Source organism: Panulirus ornatus, chromosome 56 (assembly GCF_036320965.1).
Source record: "Panulirus ornatus isolate Po-2019 chromosome 56, ASM3632096v1, whole genome shotgun sequence".
In the NCBI taxonomy this organism is placed as follows: Eukaryota; Metazoa; Arthropoda; class Malacostraca; order Decapoda; family Palinuridae; genus Panulirus; species Panulirus ornatus.
In genome coordinates this window covers 7242663-7264289 of record NC_092279.1, presented here as the reverse complement: position 1 = coordinate 7264289, position 21627 = coordinate 7242663, and the positions used below count along the sequence as shown (strand labels likewise).

At 42.1% G+C, this 21627-nt stretch overlaps 1 protein-coding gene across 1 annotated transcript in view; it reads right to left on the bottom strand.

Annotated features, from left to right (window-relative positions):
• The window catches only part of LOC139765856 (glutamate receptor 1-like), a 1264866-nt gene that overhangs the window by 268739 nt on the left and 974500 nt on the right, over positions 1 to 21627 (bottom strand). The window contains 1 exon segment of the mRNA XM_071693701.1: positions 10767 to 10874. Coding sequence (XP_071549802.1) covers positions 10767 to 10874 — 108 coding nt within the window.

The window sequence follows — 21627 nt, the reverse complement described above, 5'->3', positions numbered from 1 at the left end:
TGGGTTAAGCCCAGGGTGTGGGTTGGTACTTAACATCTCGCACTCCGTAATGACGGGCGATACATATCGTTAGAGGAAAAGAAAATGTGTTTATTGTTATTGCAAGATCTAAAAAAAGGACATATATACATGTAATGTATTCTGCAGTGTGTGTGTGTGTGTGTGTGTGTGTGTGTGTGTGTGAAATAGTCTTTAAGATATTAGAAATGTATGATTAAATAACTTTAAGATAATATTCTGTGGACTACATTATCAACATTAAAAGTGGATTTAGTGATTATTGTTACTTTAGATTTAACGTTTAATTGTATTTATGTATGCTTAATGTCAATCTCATCTTGTTGTGGTCAATAAACTACCTATCTACCTATCTGTCTATCTATCTATCTGTGTGTGTGTGTGTGTGTGTGTGTGTGTGTGTGTGTGTGTTGATTACTGCTTTTCCTCCAGTGGAAAACATGTTTTTTCCCTCAAGCCAAACTCTTCTATAAGACTCATAAGCCATAAGACTTCGACATGACTTACAACATATTTTCTTGCCAGTGAAAACGATACGTGTTTCTCCTCGACCTACACTCGCTTACAAGACTCGTTAGTCATGAGATTTCCACAGTGGAATGAACGAACATCAGCTCGGCAGTGGAGAATCATAAGCAGGCACTGGGGAGTTATAGTTCAGCAGTGGAGAATTATACTTTTGCAGTGGGGAATCATCGTTTCAAAGTGGAGAATTATAGTTTTGCGGTGGGAATTATCGTTTTACAGTGGAGAATTATACTTTTGCAGTGGGGAATCATCGTTTAACAGTGGGGAATCATCGTTTCAAAGTGGAGAATTATAGTTTTGCAGTGGGAATTATCGTTTTACAGTGGGGAATTATACTTTTACAGTGGAGAATTATACTTTTGCAGTGGGAATTATCGTTTTACAGTGGGGAATTATACTTTTGCAGTGGGGAATCATCGTTTGAAAGTGGAGAATTATACTTTTGCAGTGGGAATTATCGTTTTACAGTGGGGAATCATCGTTTGAAAGTGGAGAATTATACTTTTGCAGTGGGAATTATCGTTCTACAGTGGGGAATTATACTTTTACAGTGGAGAATTATACTTTTGCAGTGGGAATTATCGTTTTACAGTGGGGAATTATACTTTTGCAGTGGGGAATCATCGTTTGAAAGTGGAGAATTATACTTTTGCAGTGGGAATTATCGTTCTACAGTGGGGAATTATACTTTTACAGTGGAGAATTATACTTTTGCTGTGGGAATTATCGTTTTACAGTGGGGAATTATACTTTTGCAGTGGGGAATTATCGTTTTACAGTGGGGAATTATACTTTTGCGGTGGGAATTATCGTTTTACAGTGGAGAATTATACTTTTACAGTGGGAATTATCGTTTTACAGTGGGGAATTATACTTTTGCAATTGGAATTATCGTTTTACAGTGGAGAATTATACTTTTGCAGTGGAAATTATCGTTTTACAGTGGAGAATTATACTTTTGCAGTGGGGAATTATACTTTTACAGTGGGGAATTATACTTTTGCAGTGGGGAATTATACTTTTACAGTGGGGAATTATACTTTTGCAGTGGGAATTATCGTTTTACAGTGGAGAATTATACTTTTGCAATTGGAATTATCGTTTTACAGTGGAGAATTATACTTTTGCAATTGGAATTATCGTTTTACAGTGGAGAATTATACTTTTGCAGTGGGAATTATCGTTTTACAGTGGAGAATTATACTTTTGCAGTGGGGAATTATCGTTTTACAGTGGGGAATTATACTTTTGCAGTGGGGAATTATACTTTTACAGTGGGGAATTATCGTTTTGCAGTGTAGCATTATACTTTTGCAGTGGGGAATTATCTTTTGCAGTGGAGAATTATCGTTTTGCAGTGGGGAATTATCGTTTTACAGTGGGGAATTATACTTTTGCAGTGGGGAATTATACTTTTACAGTGGGGAATTATCGTTTTGCAGTGTAGCATTATACTTTTGCAGTGGGGAATTATCTTTTGCAGTGGAGAATTATCGTTTTGCAGTGGGGAATTATAGTTTTACAGTGGGGAATTACATTTACTCCTCCAACCCAAATCGTATGTCAAACTCCCTATCTATAACCTCCCCAGAATCGGAGTGAATCAAAATTTTGAACACCGTAATCTTATTATGAACACTTCCTCCCCCACACACCCACACCCACAGAGGTAAACCATCTGCGTCATTTGTACGCAAGTAAACTTGAATGGAAACCCACACAGGTAAACCACCTGTATCATTTGTACGCAAGTAAACTTGAACGGAAACCTTCGGAGTTTGAGTTTTAAGTTAAAAGCTTGACAATGGAATTAACCCGAACGCCACTGGCACCCACAAGAAGAAAGAAAAAAAAACAACAACCCATTCTGTCCTTCCAGAAACCCATGAGAGAGAGAGAGAGAGAGAGAGAGAGAGAGAGAGAGAGAGAGAGAGAGAGAGAGAGAGAGAGAGAGAGACCGAAAGCAAACATCTAAGCAAACCAGAGACACTCGTATCCCATCCTTTCTTCTTCTTTTTCTCTCTCTCTCTCTCTTCCTCTCTACCCAAAAGCGCACGAGAAAGAGAGAGAGAGAGAGAGAGAGAGAGAGAGAGAGAGAGAGAGAGAGAGAGAGAGAGAGAGAGAGAGAGAGAGAGAGAGATAGAACCTTCCCTTCCCCCCTCTCTCTCTCTCTCTTCTTCTCCAGGAGGAACTTCCAGATTTCCAGTTGCCTCACCTCCTGCCCATTTCGAAACACGCTTCATTAACAGCCTCAAAGGGCCGAAGCTTCTTGGATCTTTCGGGCAAGTTTACCAATAGTATCTGTGTCCGTCTTTGGCAGTCAGTCACTGAGGCAAACACGGAGAGCCTGAGAGTTGGTTCGGTTGGGTAAATTCCTCCTTTTGACGACCGAAGCGACACACAAGAACAGCTCCTCCTGGGTTATTAAGAGACGTCGAGTTATGGTCTGGAAGGTGGTTGGTGTCAAACGCTGTGCCTCACAGCCAATAAAGGTGGAGTGGTGATCTCCATTCAGGCATTGGTCAACAAAGTGCTACGCTGTGAACCTTAAGTACCTTGTGCCGTAGAGTTTCCACGCGTCAACCTCCCATCTTCTGTCGCACTGCGGGGTGCTCACAGGAAATCCTGCATCTCACTTGACACTTCGACTTTAATATTGACGTCAAGTTTATTTACTCAACCGATTTTCTATCCGACTTCTCACTCAGGTCTCAATCCTTCTCGTAAATTATTTACCTAAGTAATCATGATTAAATATCGGCTTGAATTGAGCAACTAATGTAATCATAAACACTAGCGTACACCAAGGTGATAGTAATTCAATGTAATCGCAAATGCATTTCTTGGGCACAGGTGAAAATGTCTTTCGTCTTATGGAAGAACACATCATGTTTTCTTCTTCTTCTTCTTCGTCTTTTTCTTCTTCTTCTTCTTCTTTTTCTTCTTCTTCTTCTTCTTCTTCTTCTTCTTCTTCTTCTTCTTCATCTTCTTCTTTTTCTTCTTCTTCTTCTTCCTCTTCTTCTTCTTCTTCTGCCTCTTCTTCTTCTTCTTCTTCTTCTTCTTCCTCTTCTTCTTCTTCTTCTTCCTCTTCTTCTTCTTCTTCTTTTTCTTCTTCTTCTTTTTCTTCTTCTTCTTCTTCTTCTTCTTCTTCTTCTTCTTCTTCTTCTTCTTCTTCTTCATCATCTTCTTCTTCTTTTTCTTCTTCTTTCTCCTGACGATGAAGATATTCTTCACTTGGGAAATCACTGACTTGAAGCTTAGTAAACATATAAGGTAATTCAATACACCAGTAACTTACTTACTTTCCAATCTCTTCCTCTTGATCTTCTTTGAAGTCTTCTGTCGGTTCAAAGGTTCAGAAATCCCATCAAAAAAAAAAAAAAACACACTTTTATTCAGCTGTTCCTTGTAGTTTCAATCAAATAGGACGAAAAATTGCATGATAACTTTCCACAAGTCCCAATGAAATGAAAAAGCTTTGTAAACAGACTATGTATTCTACTCTACAAGAGCTAAAACATAAAAGAATTTGCTTTGAGGACATTATTTGGCTGTATTTCAGCCCCTGTCAATGAAACTTACCCTCAGCGTATCTAATATGCTGGGAGCCCCATGGAAAATATGATAATTTCTTTATTCGTTAAGATGTGAATTATCACAAAAGCGCTCCTCGGATCTTCCTCTTTCACTTTCCTCGTTTCTACCAGCATTTTCCAGAATCTCATGGTCTCTGATGATTGATCTGCCTCATATTGCATGTGTGTCAAATGTGTTAAGGGATTAATTTTCTAGTTTTTCTTTAGGAGTCACAGGTAAACAAAAAGTACGAGTTTTCTTGTCTGGTTATCATTTGGCCCTACTTCACCCAAAGGTCATGAAATTTTGTATACAAATGTCTTCTCACATCCTCTATGTAATGGCGATAACAAAACTGTGACTTTGACTATTCTTTTTTCTTAATTTCTAGCTTTCTTCCGTCAATTGCTTCAAAAAATTGAGAAACCTTTTTGCCACTAATGCAATTCATTTCAATCAGTGTTGATGAAAATCAACTCGGTAATTGCCATATCTTCTAATTCATCTAAACGAGTCTTGATACAAAGGCATTCAGGTGCATGTGGAAGGAAACGTACTGGAATGGCTCTGAAACGCTCACCTTTCCAGTTCAAATACATTTCCAAAAGACGCAATTTAGATTTTGACCCGTAAAGTGTTCTTGACTTTTACGTTTAGTGAGAATATTATTCAATCTTGTTATTTATTACTGACATTATCTCCATTCTCATCTAAATTACGTGGACCAAACACAAACAAGTTAAATGAGAATTAACTCCCAGTTCCAATCCCTTCAAGTCTACAAAGGTTGTCGAATCCTCCAACAACCTAAGATAGACTGGACGAACTACCTCGTTTACCCAACGTGTCTGTAAATGTTTTACAATGTTTCACAGATCTAAAGGTGCAAAAGGCCTCCTCTCCTTTGCCCTTGGAGACTTCCCTCGACCAGCAAGCACTACGAAAGCCGGTTACACACAACGGTGTCAAAGGTTTAATGGCTGGTGGAAAAGGTTCAAGTTCTCTGTGAACTCGCGAGGAAATATAGGATCTGCCAGTATGTGGTTATTAAGTATGTATACCAGGAAATACATCTCGTTATCGAGTGTATACCAGGATATACGTTCCGCTTCGTGCGCGCAGAGCAGGATAACATACCATTGTGACCAGAAGCTTTCGTCTCTTGTCTAAATGACAGACTCACCGTCCTTGTTTCTGTCTCTATGTCACTCCGTCTCTCTCTCTCTCTCTCTCTCTCTCTCTCTCTCTCTCTCTCTCTCTCTCTCTCTCTCTCTCTCTCTCTCTCTCACACACACACACACACACACACACACACACACACAAAAGCCACCTCAAATATGATTTCCCTTTCTTCCTCCCCCTCTCCACCTTTTCAACCATTAACACCCCCATCACCCCATATCTCCATCCTTAACCTTCCACCCCCTCCCTCCCATCATCACCACCACCACTAACCCCCATCCCCCCATCCAACCCCAACCTCAAAAAGGACACAGTTCGTAAACTTGTTCAAAAGACTCTCTCATTTAGGAAAAGGAAGTCGGAGAGTATTATTCAACACCCTTCAGTCGAACACAATATATCACGAGAGAAGGAGAAAGGAAGCTGTTCTGAGATTTTCAATGTGCCTTGTACATTGCACTTCTTCTCAATCACACGTCTAAATACTCCCCTACACCAACTCCAGTATGATACGGGAGCTATCGCACTCCGTCACTAACTTCTTCGGATTTAGAAATATATAGAATGGAAGTTCTGATGAGTCGATGTTTCTATAAGAAAACACGACTATAAGGGAAGTGGACCAATTTTTTTTTTCATTATAATATCTCAAGTCTACCAAGAGGTTTCTTGTCTAACCAATGATATTTTTGCCATGGGGACAGTGCTGGCGCGTAGCGCTCACGACAAAGAAAACTGAGAAAGAGAGAGAGAGAGAGAGAGAGAGAGAGAGAGAGAGAGAGAGAGAGAGTACCTACGCCGAGGTGTCGCCTTAAGACTGGACTTAACGCGTAGCGCTTACCGCATACCTTACTAGAGTAATAGTACAGCTGATATATATATTTTTTTCCTTCTACTACCACGGTCATCAACAGGTGGGATTCGAACTCTGGAAGGAGCGTCTGGCCACCTTAGTCACTTGGAGGTTAAAGGACATTAGCATGGCGTTAGGTCATCACGTATATACCAGGATATACTTCTGTTTATCACGTATATACCAAGATATACGTCTGGCCATCACGTATATACCAGGATATACTTCTGTTTATCACGTATATACCAAGATATACGTCTGGTTATCATGTATATACCAGGATATACGTTTGATTATCATGCATATACCAAGATATACTTCTGGTTATCACGTATATACGAGGATATACGTCATTCATTGTCATTCAACTCTATACTTGCCAGACAGGTATTTCAGAATTGTGTATTCCATATTCAATGTTTTAAATTCAGGGTCACTCCAGGGTCGTCATCTTCACAAAGTTCCTCTTCTGTTTTTACCCTTAATGAAATATAGCAGTCAAGTATGATATTCCTACATGCGTAAATTACTCGAATTTCTCTTCAGTGAATTACATTAAACTCTACGCATTTGCATATTATGCTCAAGTCTTCTTGCATTTTCTGTTCGTCTTCTCCGCTCGTAATTCAACTTGCTCTAAGCCTTGTCTACGAAAAATCGTATTACATTTTACATCTTTCTCAGAGTCCGATATCGTTATCATGAAGAATATGTTAATAGAATTCCTCAACGAAGAGAGATATAAGACAGAAAGAAACAGATAAAGACAGGCAGAGATTGGGCAACAGATTCAAAGATAAAGAAACAATATTGAGGGAAAAGAATGAAAAAAGATTTTTGAGACCCATACAGCCGGGATCCGCGCAGCTTAAAGCAACCCGGAAGACCAAGTAAACCATCCTTCACAGTGAATAATCAGACATAAAGACGACTACGTTCGTTTCATCAACACCATCCCGAGTCCCACGTTCATAAAATTCCAATCACCATATTCGTGCCTGGGTGGGCGTCGCTCCGTCCGCGAGCGGCGAAGATGGCGCTTTTCCGAACAGCGATCTTGCAGACGTGGTGGGTATATAAGCGTTCCGGTATGATCTCCAATGTCCGGGAGCGGTTCCGCAAAGTGCTATGGTGTCAGGAAGCCACAAATCAGTCGAGTGGGAGAGGCGACATCCCTAAATATCCCCTAAGAACCGAGAGATCTTAAGGACCCCAGATGTCTAAGGACCCAAGACATCTATTTCACGAAGAGGTGAAGCGTCTGGGTGTGACCCTAAGGTCGAACGGGAACGGTTCTGCAAGAGACTAAGGACCATAAACAGTCTACTGAGAGGGAAGGGATAATGTCCCTGAATATCCTTCAGGGTCCGGGAACGTCCTGAAGGTGTAAATAACCCCTGAATTTCCTTAAAAGCCTGAGGACGAACAGGAGAGCCACTGCTCACTAGAGTTTCAAAAGGTAAAGGAATGGTTTCTGTAGAAGGACCACCGTATTCCCAAGCGTCTAAAGGCGGTTATGTAAGAACGCCAACATCCCTAATTAATACTACGACTCAAAGGAGGGAGCCGCAGGAGTTACGGAATTACTAAATGTCCCTTAATCATCCTAGAATGAAGCTGTAGGAGATATAGTAACCGTAAATGTCTTGTGAAGGACCTTGGATGTGGGAGAGAAAGATCCAAGACGTCGCCCCCAAGAGCTGTGTCGTAAAACTGAGAACTCGAGTGTTTGAGGACACACAACACAAACAGTGTCAACACCCCGTGTGTGTTTCTCTCACGGTGTTACATCCAGCAACACAGTAGTACCTACAGACACTGCGCAAGATGGCAAAGGCCCATCTCTAACGTGACAATAGGCGCTGCAGAACGGAGCCTCTTGAGATGGACTTTCCAGAATAAGAATGTTCTGATTATTACACGAAAGTGCACTTGGGAACTTATCAGTGTTTCATTTTCCCCGTGTGGTTTTGAGGTAAAAATCCTTCAAGGATTACCATGTTGTGACTGTTGTGATTATAATTTCATCTCATGACTATCCCTCATCAGGGTCAGAATCATACAATGTTACATGCTCGGCATACACCAAATGGTCGGTGTATATCTGACTTCAGTATCCTCATACTTCATCCTGACTTCAGTATCCTCATACTTCACCCTCACTTCAGCATCCTCATACTTCACCCTGACTTCAGTATCCTCATACTTCACCCTGACTTCAGCATCCTCATACTTCATCCTGACTTCAGCATCCTCATACTTCACCCTGACTTCAGTATCCTCATACTTCACCCTGACTTCAGCATCCTCATACTTCATCCTGACTTCAGCATCCTCATACTTCATCCTGACTTCAGTATCCTTATACTTCATGCTGACTTCAGTATCCTCATAATTCATCCTGACTTCAGCATCCTCATACTTCACCCTGACTTCAGCATCCTCATACTTCACCCTGACTTCAGTATCCTCATACTTCACCCTCACTTCAGCATCCTCATACTTCATCCTGACTTCAGTATCCTTATACTTCATGCTGACTTCAGTATCCTCATAATTCATCCTGACTTCAGCATCCTCATACTTCACCCTGACTTCAGCATCCTCATTCTTCACCCTGACTTCAGTATCCTCATACTTCACCCTTACTTCAGCATCCTCATACTTCACCCTGACTTCAGCATCCTCATACTTCATCCTGACTTCAGCATCCTCATACTTCACCCTGACTTCAGCATCCTCATACTTCATCCTGACTTCAGCATCCTCATACTTCATCCTGACTTCAGCATCCTCATACTTCATCCTGACTTCAGCATCCTCATACTTCATCCTGACTTCAGCATCCTCATACTTCATCCTGACTTCAGCATCCTTATACTTCACCCTGACTTCAGCATCCTCATACTTCACCCTGACTTCAGCATCCTCATACTTCACCCTGACTTCAGCATCCTCACACTTCACCTTACGACGGCTTCTGAAGCCTTCTTCGTCCAAAGTTCCATGTCGCAACGAGGCGTCACATCGGAGCTACGTTACTCTTCAGCTCCGTCAGGCCTGTCTTCACGAAATCCCGAGGCTTACAAGAGAGTTACGTACACATAATCTTCATTCCATAAAAGAACTATAAAGTTTCTTCTTTTCATCATCAATCATGACGAAAAGATCGCCACCACAAGACTTCGAAAAGTTGCGTTACGGATCGATTTCCCTGGCGATGAACCTGAAACACCTATCTCTCTTTAGCCATACATGACGCGACATCAAAGTCTTTCTCACATTCACTTGACACCCACCCCCCTGCAACATCCTTTCCCCCACCTTGCAACATCCCCCCTCCCCTTGCAACATCCTCTCCCCTCCCCACACTCCTTTCATTTTCGTCATCGGATTCGAATATATCACAGACGAAACCATCACTGTAGCTCTACCATAGAAGGGAGTTAACTTATTATCGTTCATAGAGAGAGACAACAAGGATTATAATCTGCCTCGTTAGCAGCAAAGGGTAATTAAAACTTTAATGAGAGATCATTGAGAACTCTCTCTCTCTCTCTCTCTCTCTCTCTCTCTCTCTCTCTCTCTCTCTCTCTCTCTATCACTTTATCACCTTGTGGTATCAGAGATACAAAGTATCTTTATCTAACACATCTACGCAAAAGTATCAACTCGAACGTATTCTACTGGACTGAAGAAGATAAGAATAACTTCTTGTTTCTCTCAGTCAAGAAGAAGCGAATCGAGACGTGAATGAATGGGTAATGCAACAATGAGCTACCATAACTTTCCCCCATTCATGCGAGGCAATGGGTTAATGCAACAATGAGCGACCATAACTTTCCCCCATTCATGGGAGGCAATGGGTTAATGCAACAGTGACCAGCCATGACTCTCCCCCATTCATGCGAGGCAATTGGTAATGCAACAGTGAGCGACCATATCTTTCCCCCATTCATGCGAGGCAATGGGTTAATGCAACAATGAGCTACCATATCTTTCCCCCATTCATGGGAAGCAATTGGTAATGCAACAATGAGCGACCATAACTTTCCCCCATTCATGTGAGGCAATGGGTTAATGCAACAGTGAGCTACCATAACTTTCCCCCATTCATAGGAGGCAATGGGTTAATGCAACAGTGAGCTACCATAACTTTCCCCCATTCATAGGAGGCAATGGGTTAATGCAACAGTGAGCTACCATAACTTTCCCCCATTCATGCGAGGCAATGGGTTAATGCAACAGTGACCAGCCATGACTCTCCCCATTCATGGGAGGTTAAGGGCAATACTACTGTAACTACCATGAATCGTCCTGTTCATGGTAGGTTACGACTGGACGATGCACGACCCGTCTTCTTATACATGGGAGATGACGTTAGTGACCTGTACTTAGAATAGTACGACCTGGAACAGGTCAAGTACGACTTGAACTTTGACCAGGTCAGGTACGACTTATACTCTGACCTGGTCAAGTACGACTTGTACTTAGAACAGGTTAAGTACAAATTGAAACAGGTCATGTACGACACTTTTTCCCTTGAAGTCCAACCTACCTGGAATAGTCCACGAGACTGCCGGGCGTACAATGTCAAACAACGACCTACCTTGACCGTCTCGCTGTTGAAGGTCATCTCAACCACGTCCAGGGAGTAGTCCTTTCTCTTGCCCTCATCTGTGAAGCTGATGTTGCCGGTCAAGCCTTCCATTTCCACCTGCAACACACGTAAACACACGTCAGGCCTATAATCTTCACCTGCAACACAAGTAAACAAACCTCAGGCCTAATGTCTGTACCTGCAACACAAGTAAATACACGTGGGGCCCATCATCTCCACCTGCAACACAAGTAAACAAACCTCAGGCCTAATGTCTGTACCTGCAACACAAGTAAACACACGTGAGGCCCCATCATCTCCACCCGCAACACAAGGAAACATCTTGGAGGCCTTACAATTCCACCTGCAACACAAAAAAACGTCAGAACTAGTGTTGCCTGTAAGACTTTTCGTCTCCACCCGTAACACAAAACACACCCTCCTCAACACTAGCGTTGCCTGTCAAGATCTCATCCTTCCCTGTAACACACACACACACACACACACAAACACACACAAAGTTCCCAGTACTAGTGTTGCAAGCGAAGCCCCTTCATCTCTCTACCAGCAACACAAACAACCTCCTCAAACACTAGTGTTGCCCATGAAGCGCTCTTTCTCCGCCTGATGCCTAATGACACAACACAACACGTTATCAATATAGCGATAAACCAGTTCAAATGGCAAACAAACAAGGGCAATAAAAAAACACATTACTACTGAAAAAAATAAAAAAAAAATTGTATCTATCATTGCTTGATTATGAAGCATTTGGACACATAAAAAATTGGAATATCTTAGCATACGATTCCATCTCAAACTCTTTCATAAATACGTGTCAAATTATCTCCACACTCTTCAGGAAATGGATCCATTTCGTAACTATACATTTCGCATCTGAATCTCTCAAAATGTGTCTTAGGGACAGACTCCATTCAAGTTTACAGAACAGTTAAAAAAAACAAGGTAAAAAAAACCCTTAGGCTACATATAATTTTACTTTCTACCTGACACAAAATATGGCGAAACTTACCATCTAATATCTAAAGTCTCCCCCCCAAAAAAAAAGAGAAAAATATACATTTTTGCACTAGATAAACGGAAGAATGTACACATTTCCCAGCCTACAACATGAACAGTTGTTTTTTTTTTTTTTTTGCCGTGGTTAATATAAACTCAACAATTTGCAAGTCAAATTATAGACCGAAAACAAAATACGCCCAACACTTGAGCTGCATGTGGAAGCCAGGCAAAAACAGGAAGCAGTTATGAGGCGCAAAATATCGCGACAGTAACATAGTAAAGTGTTTTATTGGCGGCAAAAGACTTCATCTTTATTATCAAACCAGCTTCGTCTTCATTGTCTTGGATTCTTCCCTATAATATATATATATTCATATATATCATCCCTGGGGATGGGGGAGAAAGAATACTTCCCACGTATTCCCTGCGTGTCGTAGAAGGCGACTAAAAGGGGAGGGAGCGGGGGGCTGGAAATCCTCCCCTCTCATTTTTTTTTTAATTTTCCAAAAGAAGGAACAGAGAAGGGGGCCAGGTGAGGATATTCCCTCAAAAGGCCCAGTCCTCTGTTCTTAACGCTACCTCGCTAACGCAGGAAATGGCGAATAGTATGAATGAAAAGAAAGAATATATATATAGAGAGAGGGGTCAAGAAGCAGGTCAAGAGACTAAGATAGAGGTCACCTTCGACGACCTTACCTTACCTAAGTTACAAAATCAGGTCACCCTATGTTGTGGAGAACACGTTTTTGACGTATAAAGTTATCCAATTTATTAAAAAAAAAATAAAACATTTTCATTCATAATGATATCCATATTTTGTTTGGCCAAGAAACGATTCAAAAATATTAAATGATAGAGTTATTGCATGTGACGACTTTTCCACTGCTCCAGTCAATTTCATGACTAAAATCTTGGTGAACAAATATTGTATTTCTTTCTTGACCATACCTAACACTACAGTGATGTTGTATATCCCTAACACAACGAAGTTTTAACAGTTAGTCTGGACGTACGTAAAAGTCATTATACCCATTACAGAACATACTGTACTGATAACCCTTTAGAAAATTAATCATATTTTTGATAAGACTTTTAGAAAAGTCAGCAAGGGTACAATTACATGCATTAGATCGAACACAGTCCACGCCTGAGGCAAAAGTGAGGTCTTCTAGCTCAAGTAATTATGAACAACAGATGACCTCCATAGCAACGCGTCATCAGTATAAGTCGAAGTTTAATTATGTTTTATGACCTACAGTTTATTCCCTCACCCCGTGAGAACCTGTCCCGTTTAATACAACAGTTCTCAGAGGGTCTGAGATAAACTTCTACCCAGTTGGATCCAGTATAATGTGTCTTCGAAACATCTAACATCAAAAAAGATTGTATCAACTGGCACTGTGAGGGTATATAGAGTGTATATAGTGGGTATGGTGTTTCTTGCATCATCAAATGCAAAAATAATGTATATATGTAAATGTCTGTGAGGTGTTTCTAGTATCCATGTTTGCCCAAAGGGTTTAAATACATTGTTCTTTGCTTTCTGCATACGTCGTACCTTCAACGCAGAGATGTATACAAGTGTCTTTGGTGATGTGAGGATGAAGGTGTGGTGTGTGTGTGTGTGTGTGTGTGTGTGTGTGTGTGTGTGCGTGTGTGTGTGTGTGTGTGTGTGTGTAAAATAGGAGTTTCTCATTATCTCGCAGGAGTATGGGTGATGATTTACAGAAATCTCTCATATCTCGCTATACCGAAGACTCCAAACCATCACGAGACATATGGGAGACTGAGGTATAATATCTCGTAGTGTGACTTGCTGGCAAGCGGTATTGCTACTTTGCATCAATCAAACCCTTCCACTGACTCCCGCTTGTCTGATAAGTAAACAATCTCTTCCCTGGCTCGGTGACAGGGAGAGAACGGGTGGGGTTGACCACTACCCCCACCAAAGCCCACGACAGGCACTGTGGTCAGTGTACGACAACATTTTAAACTTCCTCCTCTCTCGATAATTTTCATAAAGGATATATTTCACTTACACACGAAGCCATATCTTTCAACCTTATTGTTCGACAGAAGACGAGGTAGGAGCAACACACACAGACACACACACACACACACACACACACACGCGACAAGAACTGCGTCTTGAAAGAAAGTCTCTCTCTCTCTCTCTCTCTCTCTCTCTCTCTCTCTCTCTCTCTCTCTCTCTCTCTCTCTCTCTCTCTCCTCATCTGTTAAATGAACTACCATTCGCCATGTCTTAAGAGACGCTGCGTTACATACCAAAGTCTTACACACCTCCCATCACACACACTCTCTCTCTCTCTCTCTCTCTCTCTCTCTCTCTCTCTCTCTCTCTCTCTCTACACACACCTCTGGAAATACTGAGGACCAAAGGCACGTTGGCTGCTTGTCCAGCTCTGTTAGGTACTTGGGAGTAAAGTGGTCCACGGACGCCTGAACAATACAAGAAAAGGGTGCTTTCCCACGAGCTCGAAGAATACCAAAACACCACCGTTGGAGTGGAGCGTCGTAGTTTACGCTGGTAAGACTTTAAGGACGTTAAGTTTTGAGATGGTACTACCTCCTCTGACATCGAGGTCTATAGCGGTGGACGGAAGAGTGTAAGACACATGTCCAGGTCTAAAATGAGATGCAGCGAAGGGATGAAGAGATAAAGAGGGTGAGGAAAGATGGAGATCAGAAATGTAAATAAAGAAGTGAGAACACACGAAGGGAATAAAGAAAGAAATAGATGAAGAAAGGGGATCTCAATGAGGAATTAAGAAAAGATGATAAAAAAGGGAATCAAAGAAGCGTGTAAAGACGTACCAAGGGATTTTATCTTAAAAGCTTTGGAAGATGTGAGAAAAAAAGAAGCGAAAACGTATAGCGATCACGAGGAAGAGCAGGTGTGTCTGTGAGCATAAAAGATATCCACAGTGTGGAAAAATCAGCTAAGATCATTAGGTACCTCAGCTGTGCTCGGCTCTGATACAGCTTCCCATCCTTACGTCCTTTTTACAACAAGGTCAAAAGGTCGGCTTTTCCAATGCTCGTGGTTGTAATACAACTTGAACGACAAACGTTTTTTAAAAACGCTGATGACACCATCGCTATTTCTTAATGACTGTAGGATCAAGATGTTTAAAGGAACGATAATGTGACAATGATCGTGGCAAAAAATGATCTTCGAGGAGGCAAAAAGTACACTGTGTAAACTTGGTGTCTTGTCATCGAAAATGAGAATCATGGAAAGTTCTCATCATATCATTTTGTGCTTCTAAATATAAGTAAATATAAGTGTTGAGGGTAAGTGAAAACACAGACAAACCTTCGCACTTAACGAACGTCTTCTAGTTCACCCTTGAGAGACACGTATAACCCATTATCATCTCGAGTTAATGACAATAATTTCCCATAACGCATTAGAATTAGAACCTATTCAAGTACTGGAAAATGCATCTTCTCCACAAGATCTCTTTAACATAAACAACCAAGCGCCATCTCTTCTGTGGATGGCAGTGAGGGATTGGCAGATCCCCAGCAATACAGGTGGTGTGTGACACAACACCCCAGCAATACAGGTGGTGTGTGTGACACAACACCCCAGCAATACAGGTGGTGTGTGACACAACACCTCAGCAATACAGGTGGTGTGTGTGACACAACACCCCAGCAATACAGGTGGTGTGTGTCACAACACCCCAGCAATACAGGTGGTGCGTGTGACACAACACCCCAGCAATACAGATGGTGTGTGTGACACAACACCCCAGCAATACAGGTGGTGTGTGTCACACAGTACCCCAGCAATACAGGTGGTGCGTGTGACACAACACCCCAGCAATACAGATGGTGTGTGTGACACAACACTCCAGCAATACAGGTGGTGTGTGTGACACAACACCCCAGCAATACAGGTGGTGCGTGTGACACAGCACCCCAGCAATACAGGTGGTGTGTGACACAACACCCCAGCAATACAGGTGGTGTGTGACACAACACCCCAGCAATACAGGTGGTGTCACAACACCCCAGCAATACTGGTGACGAGCTGTCAGACCCACAGCAACAAGTGGTGGTTCATCACACTCACAAACCACATTGACCCCAGGGTCACCCTGGCTTGACCAGCACTAAGGCACATTCCCCCAGGTCGCTTCTGACACCACAGGACAGAGGGTGAAGGTCAGTGGTTTAACTTGTTCTTACTTATCAAAACACGTAAAAAAAAAAAAACTCGCCCGGGGCAAAATACGATACTACGAAAATTTAAAAAAATTAATAGCATCATATATTCCGAGATGAACATCATAAAATATAACGCGTGACATGTAAGCAGTCATGGTAGATGGTGTAGGATAAACCACGAGCTTCAGTTTTAAACCAAGTGGAATCTATCATGTGTGATGCCACCTGTACGATGATGTACCCGACAGTGAAGCCAGTGGACGTGGCTTACTCTCCGGCCACCCGATGTAGTAGACCCATTCTTCATGCCATAACTGTGGTTTGCATCACAACAACAACAACAACAACAACACAAATATCATACAAATACAACCCTAAGAAAAATGAAAGCCAGCAAATCCATTGGTTTTAAACACTAAACTTGAACTACAATTTGTCCATAATTTTCCTCAACATTCCATTTTTTTCTTTTAGTAGTTAAACTGATGTTGACTGTGGCACGGGTCGCTTAGGGCGATAACACTAAACAAAATTAAACGCAATAGGGAATATATAAAAAAAAGAATTTACTGAAACACTACAAGACATACAAGGACATAATTAGACACGTCGAGTGTCAGGTTAATCAGTTTGATTAATGTTTTCATCAGTGGACTGCTCCATGACCCGGAAAGACGCCATGAAACTTAAAAACAAGTCAGGAAAGAGAGAAAAAAAAGACGACATAACCTCGTGAGCAAGACTGTACGACCCTTGAGCAAGACTGTACGACCCTGTAGTGTACGACGGAACGACCCTTGGACACGACAGTACGACCCTGTAGTGTTTGACAGAACGACCCTTGGACACGACAGTACGACCCTGTAGTGTACGACAGAACGACCCTTGGACACGACAGTACGACCCTGTAGTGTACGACAGAACGACCCTTGGACACGACAGTACGACCCTGTAGTGTACGACAGAACGACCCTTGGACACGACAGCACGACCCTGTAGTGTACGACGGAACGACCCTTGAACACGACAGTACGACCTTTACGTACGACAGCCTGGCCTTTGACCTCAATCTTACGAGTCCAGGTGAAAGATCAGCCACGCCATATCCTTTAAAAGGTCGTAACGTTGTGGTCTAGCATCGCAGACTCGTCCTTAAAAACCCAAAATCCTAAAAGAATTCTTAACTCTGAAAGACATTCCTTTTTTTTTCCCCCCTTTTTTTGGGTCCAGTTATGAGAGAAAATTGCGGGAATATTTCGAAGCAGGAGGAATCCTTCGTGTATTAACTCAGAAACGTTCAGAAAGCGTTAGCTCCACGAGGTACTATAAGGTGTATATCACGTATGCACCGAGGGACGTGGGTTAGCATTGTATACATCAAAGCGGTGAGCTGAGGAAGAGAGACACATAGTGGGGATTTCTACACATCCTAACCCTCACATTAGCTCTTCAACACCAGTACCAGAATTTGGGTACAAAAGGGGGTCCAATTACATTCATTTTTCTTGAGAGGTTTACATAAGTTGGACCGAGCTGATTTTGGTTTTGAGAAAGACAATGTCTTCGATATGTCGCGATCCATATAGATTAGGATCCTCGAAAAGAGGAATTTTTGAAAATAGGGGATTTCCTCCGAATATCTGATCGTAAAACTTTTGGATTCTATGAATACTGGGTCTTAAAAGGTGTTAGATTCCATCATCAATGGGTTGTATACACAATAATTGTTGTGACTGTAGGATTTAACCCGTACTGAATTCCACTAAATATGAAAAGAACTTATAATAAACTCACTTCTGATAATCGAGATTTAAAAACACTTTAACACATTTAAATTAATGTTAACCACTTTAAACACCAGACGTCTTCTTGCTCGGGCACCTCGCATAGCCAAGAGGACGAACCAATAAGGGAAAACATTGCCAAAAAACGATAAAAAAAAACCACCTTGCAAACTGCATTTGAGCTGAAACGCCTCGTCTCCGGAGCAGCGACCCGTAGCAAAGTCAACATTTATCACCAGCAAACTTAAAGGAAACTTAAACGCAATTCTCTCGAGGTCTTTCTTTTCCCTACACCCCCCCCACCGTCCTTCACGCCTTGGCCTCTTCGGGCCCCGGTGTTCGATGGCTCCGAAAAGAAAAGAGAGAAGAGGTTGAACCTCCCTGAAGTTCTCTTTCTCTCCTCCCCGAGACCTACCGTATGAGCTGGCTTGAGAGAGAGAGAGAGAGAGAGAGAGAGAGAGAGAGAGAGAGAGAGAGAGAGAGAGAGAGAGAGAGTAATGTGGCGGGACTTGAAAGAAAACGGAGAGCGGCTCTCCAAGACAAAACTCGTGGAGTCGTATACACACTTTGGTCCTCGACCGGAGCCTCTGACATAATAAAAGAGGAGAGTGAAGGTCGCAGCTAACGATGCCTGAGACCAGTCTTAGAGGCGTCGCTTTTAAAAGCCCTAATTCAGGGCTAAAAGTCAAAGTGCTGTCTTAAAGGTAATTGGTTCTACAGGAAAAGGAGGAGGAGGAGGAGGAGGAGGAGGAGGAGGAGGAGGAGGAGGAGGAGGAGGAGAGGAAGAGGAGAGGAGGAGGAGGCGCCCTCAGCAGTGATGGGCAATACATACAGTCACACAAATACTACATCCCACAAATGCTAGGTTCAAACAGCTTCTTAGATCAACGTTTGGACTTCTAAAAAAAAGAATTCTCTTCTCCTTCTATTACACTGACATTACGTTCTTAAGTGATCGTAAATGGACGTATGTGATCGTATACGAACGTGATCATTCAATATCAAGACGCGATAAAAAAAAACTTAATTATATTCTTGCGTGTACGAAAGCTACCTTATTCGAAGCTTCAGGAAAACACACGAACGAGGAAGGAAAATGAGAAAAGGGACTTTCTGACAGCTGCTCTAAAATCTGCAGTATATCTTTTGGTCATGAATAATTCGTAACACAGTATCTCTTGTCCCTCTCACCCATCATCAGTCCAACAGTGTAATTCTAGTCGACTTCAAGAGCCTCTCTCTCTCTCTCTCTCTCTCTCTCTCTCTCTCTCTCTCTCTCTCTCTCTCTCTCTCTCTGTCACTTCTCCAACCTTTTCCTTTCCTCCCATCCACCCTCCTTACTTCCAAACCCCCCCCTCGAAGCCCTGAGCATTCCCTTTCTAGTCTCCGTTTCCCTGTTCAAAGCTAACAAGTTTCACCCATTCGTGCCTTCCGCAGGTGTACGGCCCTATCAACCACCTCGAGGAAGACGATGTGTTTCTCCATAGATAAGAGAGTTCTACGCCCTGGGACCAGTTGTGATATTCACCTCCTCTTTTCCTCGACACATCTTTAGCAAAACTTTCTCCAGCGTTCTTCTGGAGATAAGAACTTTTAAGAGCACGAAAAGGTAAGCGTTTGGGTTGTAAACGTTTGGGTTGTGAGGTTGTTAAATACACGTTGCAAAGTTGTTTTCTTTTTAGGAATTTATTTAAGCGTTTTCCAGACTTTGATGAAAGGATTGTAGTTAGCGAAGAAGGTTGATAACGGATCGATAACTAACTTTACTTCATAACTAAAAAGTTATTTGGGAGAAGTTTACAATATACAACATATATAATGCTTTATCAATTACGTTCACTTAAAAATTTTCGACTCTTACAAAAAGTATGAATCATTCAAGAGAGTAGCAGCCACGCAGACTCTCACTTAAGGTCAGATCCCTTAAGTAATAGATACAAGTACGAATATCTACCCCTCCTGTAGTATCACGATCAGAAATTCACCAAGAAGGGGACGGGGGTTGGTTGGTTACATCAAAGCCAAAACGAATTGACTGAAGAAAGATAAAACTTGGTGAAGTATAGCAGGCCTTATAGCACTATCGTACTTAAATATGCCCTAGACCCTTAGGTTGACGACAGACGCCTATAAGGGTATTATTCATCAGACTGGGGTCACGATACGAGATCAATACGGGAACCAATACCTGTTGAAGTGGAAGAGAGATAACGAAGGGAAAGAACCGATAAGAAAGCTGAATAACTTCCATGAAATATCGACGACTAAGATGGCACGCAAATAAGGTTATCATAAAACACGAGGGTAGGCTGACCAGAGGGATGTACGATGAGAAAATACCCTAAAAAAAAAAACGTGGAAGAGGGGGAGCGACGCAAGCGCTTGACGGTGATGGAACACAAAAGATGGTTCGTTCCTGTTCGAACTTTTGACCTGGATGAATCGACTAGTCCCACAAACCAGCAGGTCTTGTAGTTTGCAAAGACCGCCAGGTCCAGACAGTGCTATACAAACGGGATGGACCAGGGATTCAGACAGTGCCATATAGCCAGTATGAACCATAGGTCCATACAGTGCCATACATGTAAAACGATGTAAAAGTGACCCTTTTGCTCATACATGAACTCGCCAATAGTAATAATTATAATAACTATAATCTTTCTAAACAAAGGAATTTCAACTAAAATTCTTTACAAGTTAAGGATGAAGGTATTCACAATTCGTCAGAGCTGTTGGAAAAATGGAATTTCACTTCAGTAAGAACATAATACGAAGACAAAGTTTTCTCGTTGCGTGATAAAAATATATTCTGGTAAGTCCTCGCCAAACGTACTCTTTAAAAGATGATTATCAGAAATCGATTTTGAGAGAGAGAGAGAGAGAGAGAGAGAGAGAGAGAGAGAGAGAGAGAGAGAGAGAGAGAGAGAGAGAGACGGACCTACAGATAGAAAGATGGGCGCTGTTTTGCGTGGCTAGATTGAGAGAGAGAGAGAGAGAGAGAGAGAGAGAGAGAGAGAGAGAGAGAGAGAGAGAGAGAGAGAGAGAGAGAGAGAGAGGGGGGGGGGGATGGAGGGGCTTCAAGGAATTCGCAGCCCGCACTATGAATATTAAGAGAGACAATCACAAAAGTTTTCCCATACGAAACTTCTGTGGAAGTTCATGTTTTTCCTACAATCCCCCCAACCCCCACCTTCCCCACCAGCTGTAGCTGTCTGACCGGATGGGGAGGGGGAGTGGTATCATGGGGGGGAGGGGGGAGGGGGGGGGAGAGACGCAAGTTGTATAAAGTTGCGTCACAGTTTCGTAGTATTCGCTGACATCAAGATGAAAAACTGCAATACTTTTGTCAAGAGAGTTGCAGAGAGGACCCCCATCTCTCCCAGGTCTCTGTGTATATATATATATATATATATATATATATATATATATATATATATATATATATATATATATACACCATATAATGCCCTGCTTCCATGGCTTGTACTGGATTTGTAAACTGTCATGCAAGTTTTCGAAGCATCCATCTGTTGATTTATTCGAAACACTTCAGTCTTCATAACCAAAGCTTGAAATGGATCTTGAGGGCTCTAGATTCACAGTTTTAATGGCGTTATCCCACACTGCTTCCAACACATGTGTAGAAAACAAAAATTGGGCTACGTTTCTGGCTTCCAATCCCAAATGGATGCGTCAACTGGGATGAAGTTTTTACAAGCGTCTTCGGAGCTCTGGTGAGAACGAGTTAGAATAAACAAGTCAGTCCAGTCCATCTCGGAAGATCCAAATGTATACCAGGGCTCGTTTTTTTTCCTGGATGTGAGTTTCGTATTTCCGGTTGATTCCAAAGGAGGCCGAAGATTCCA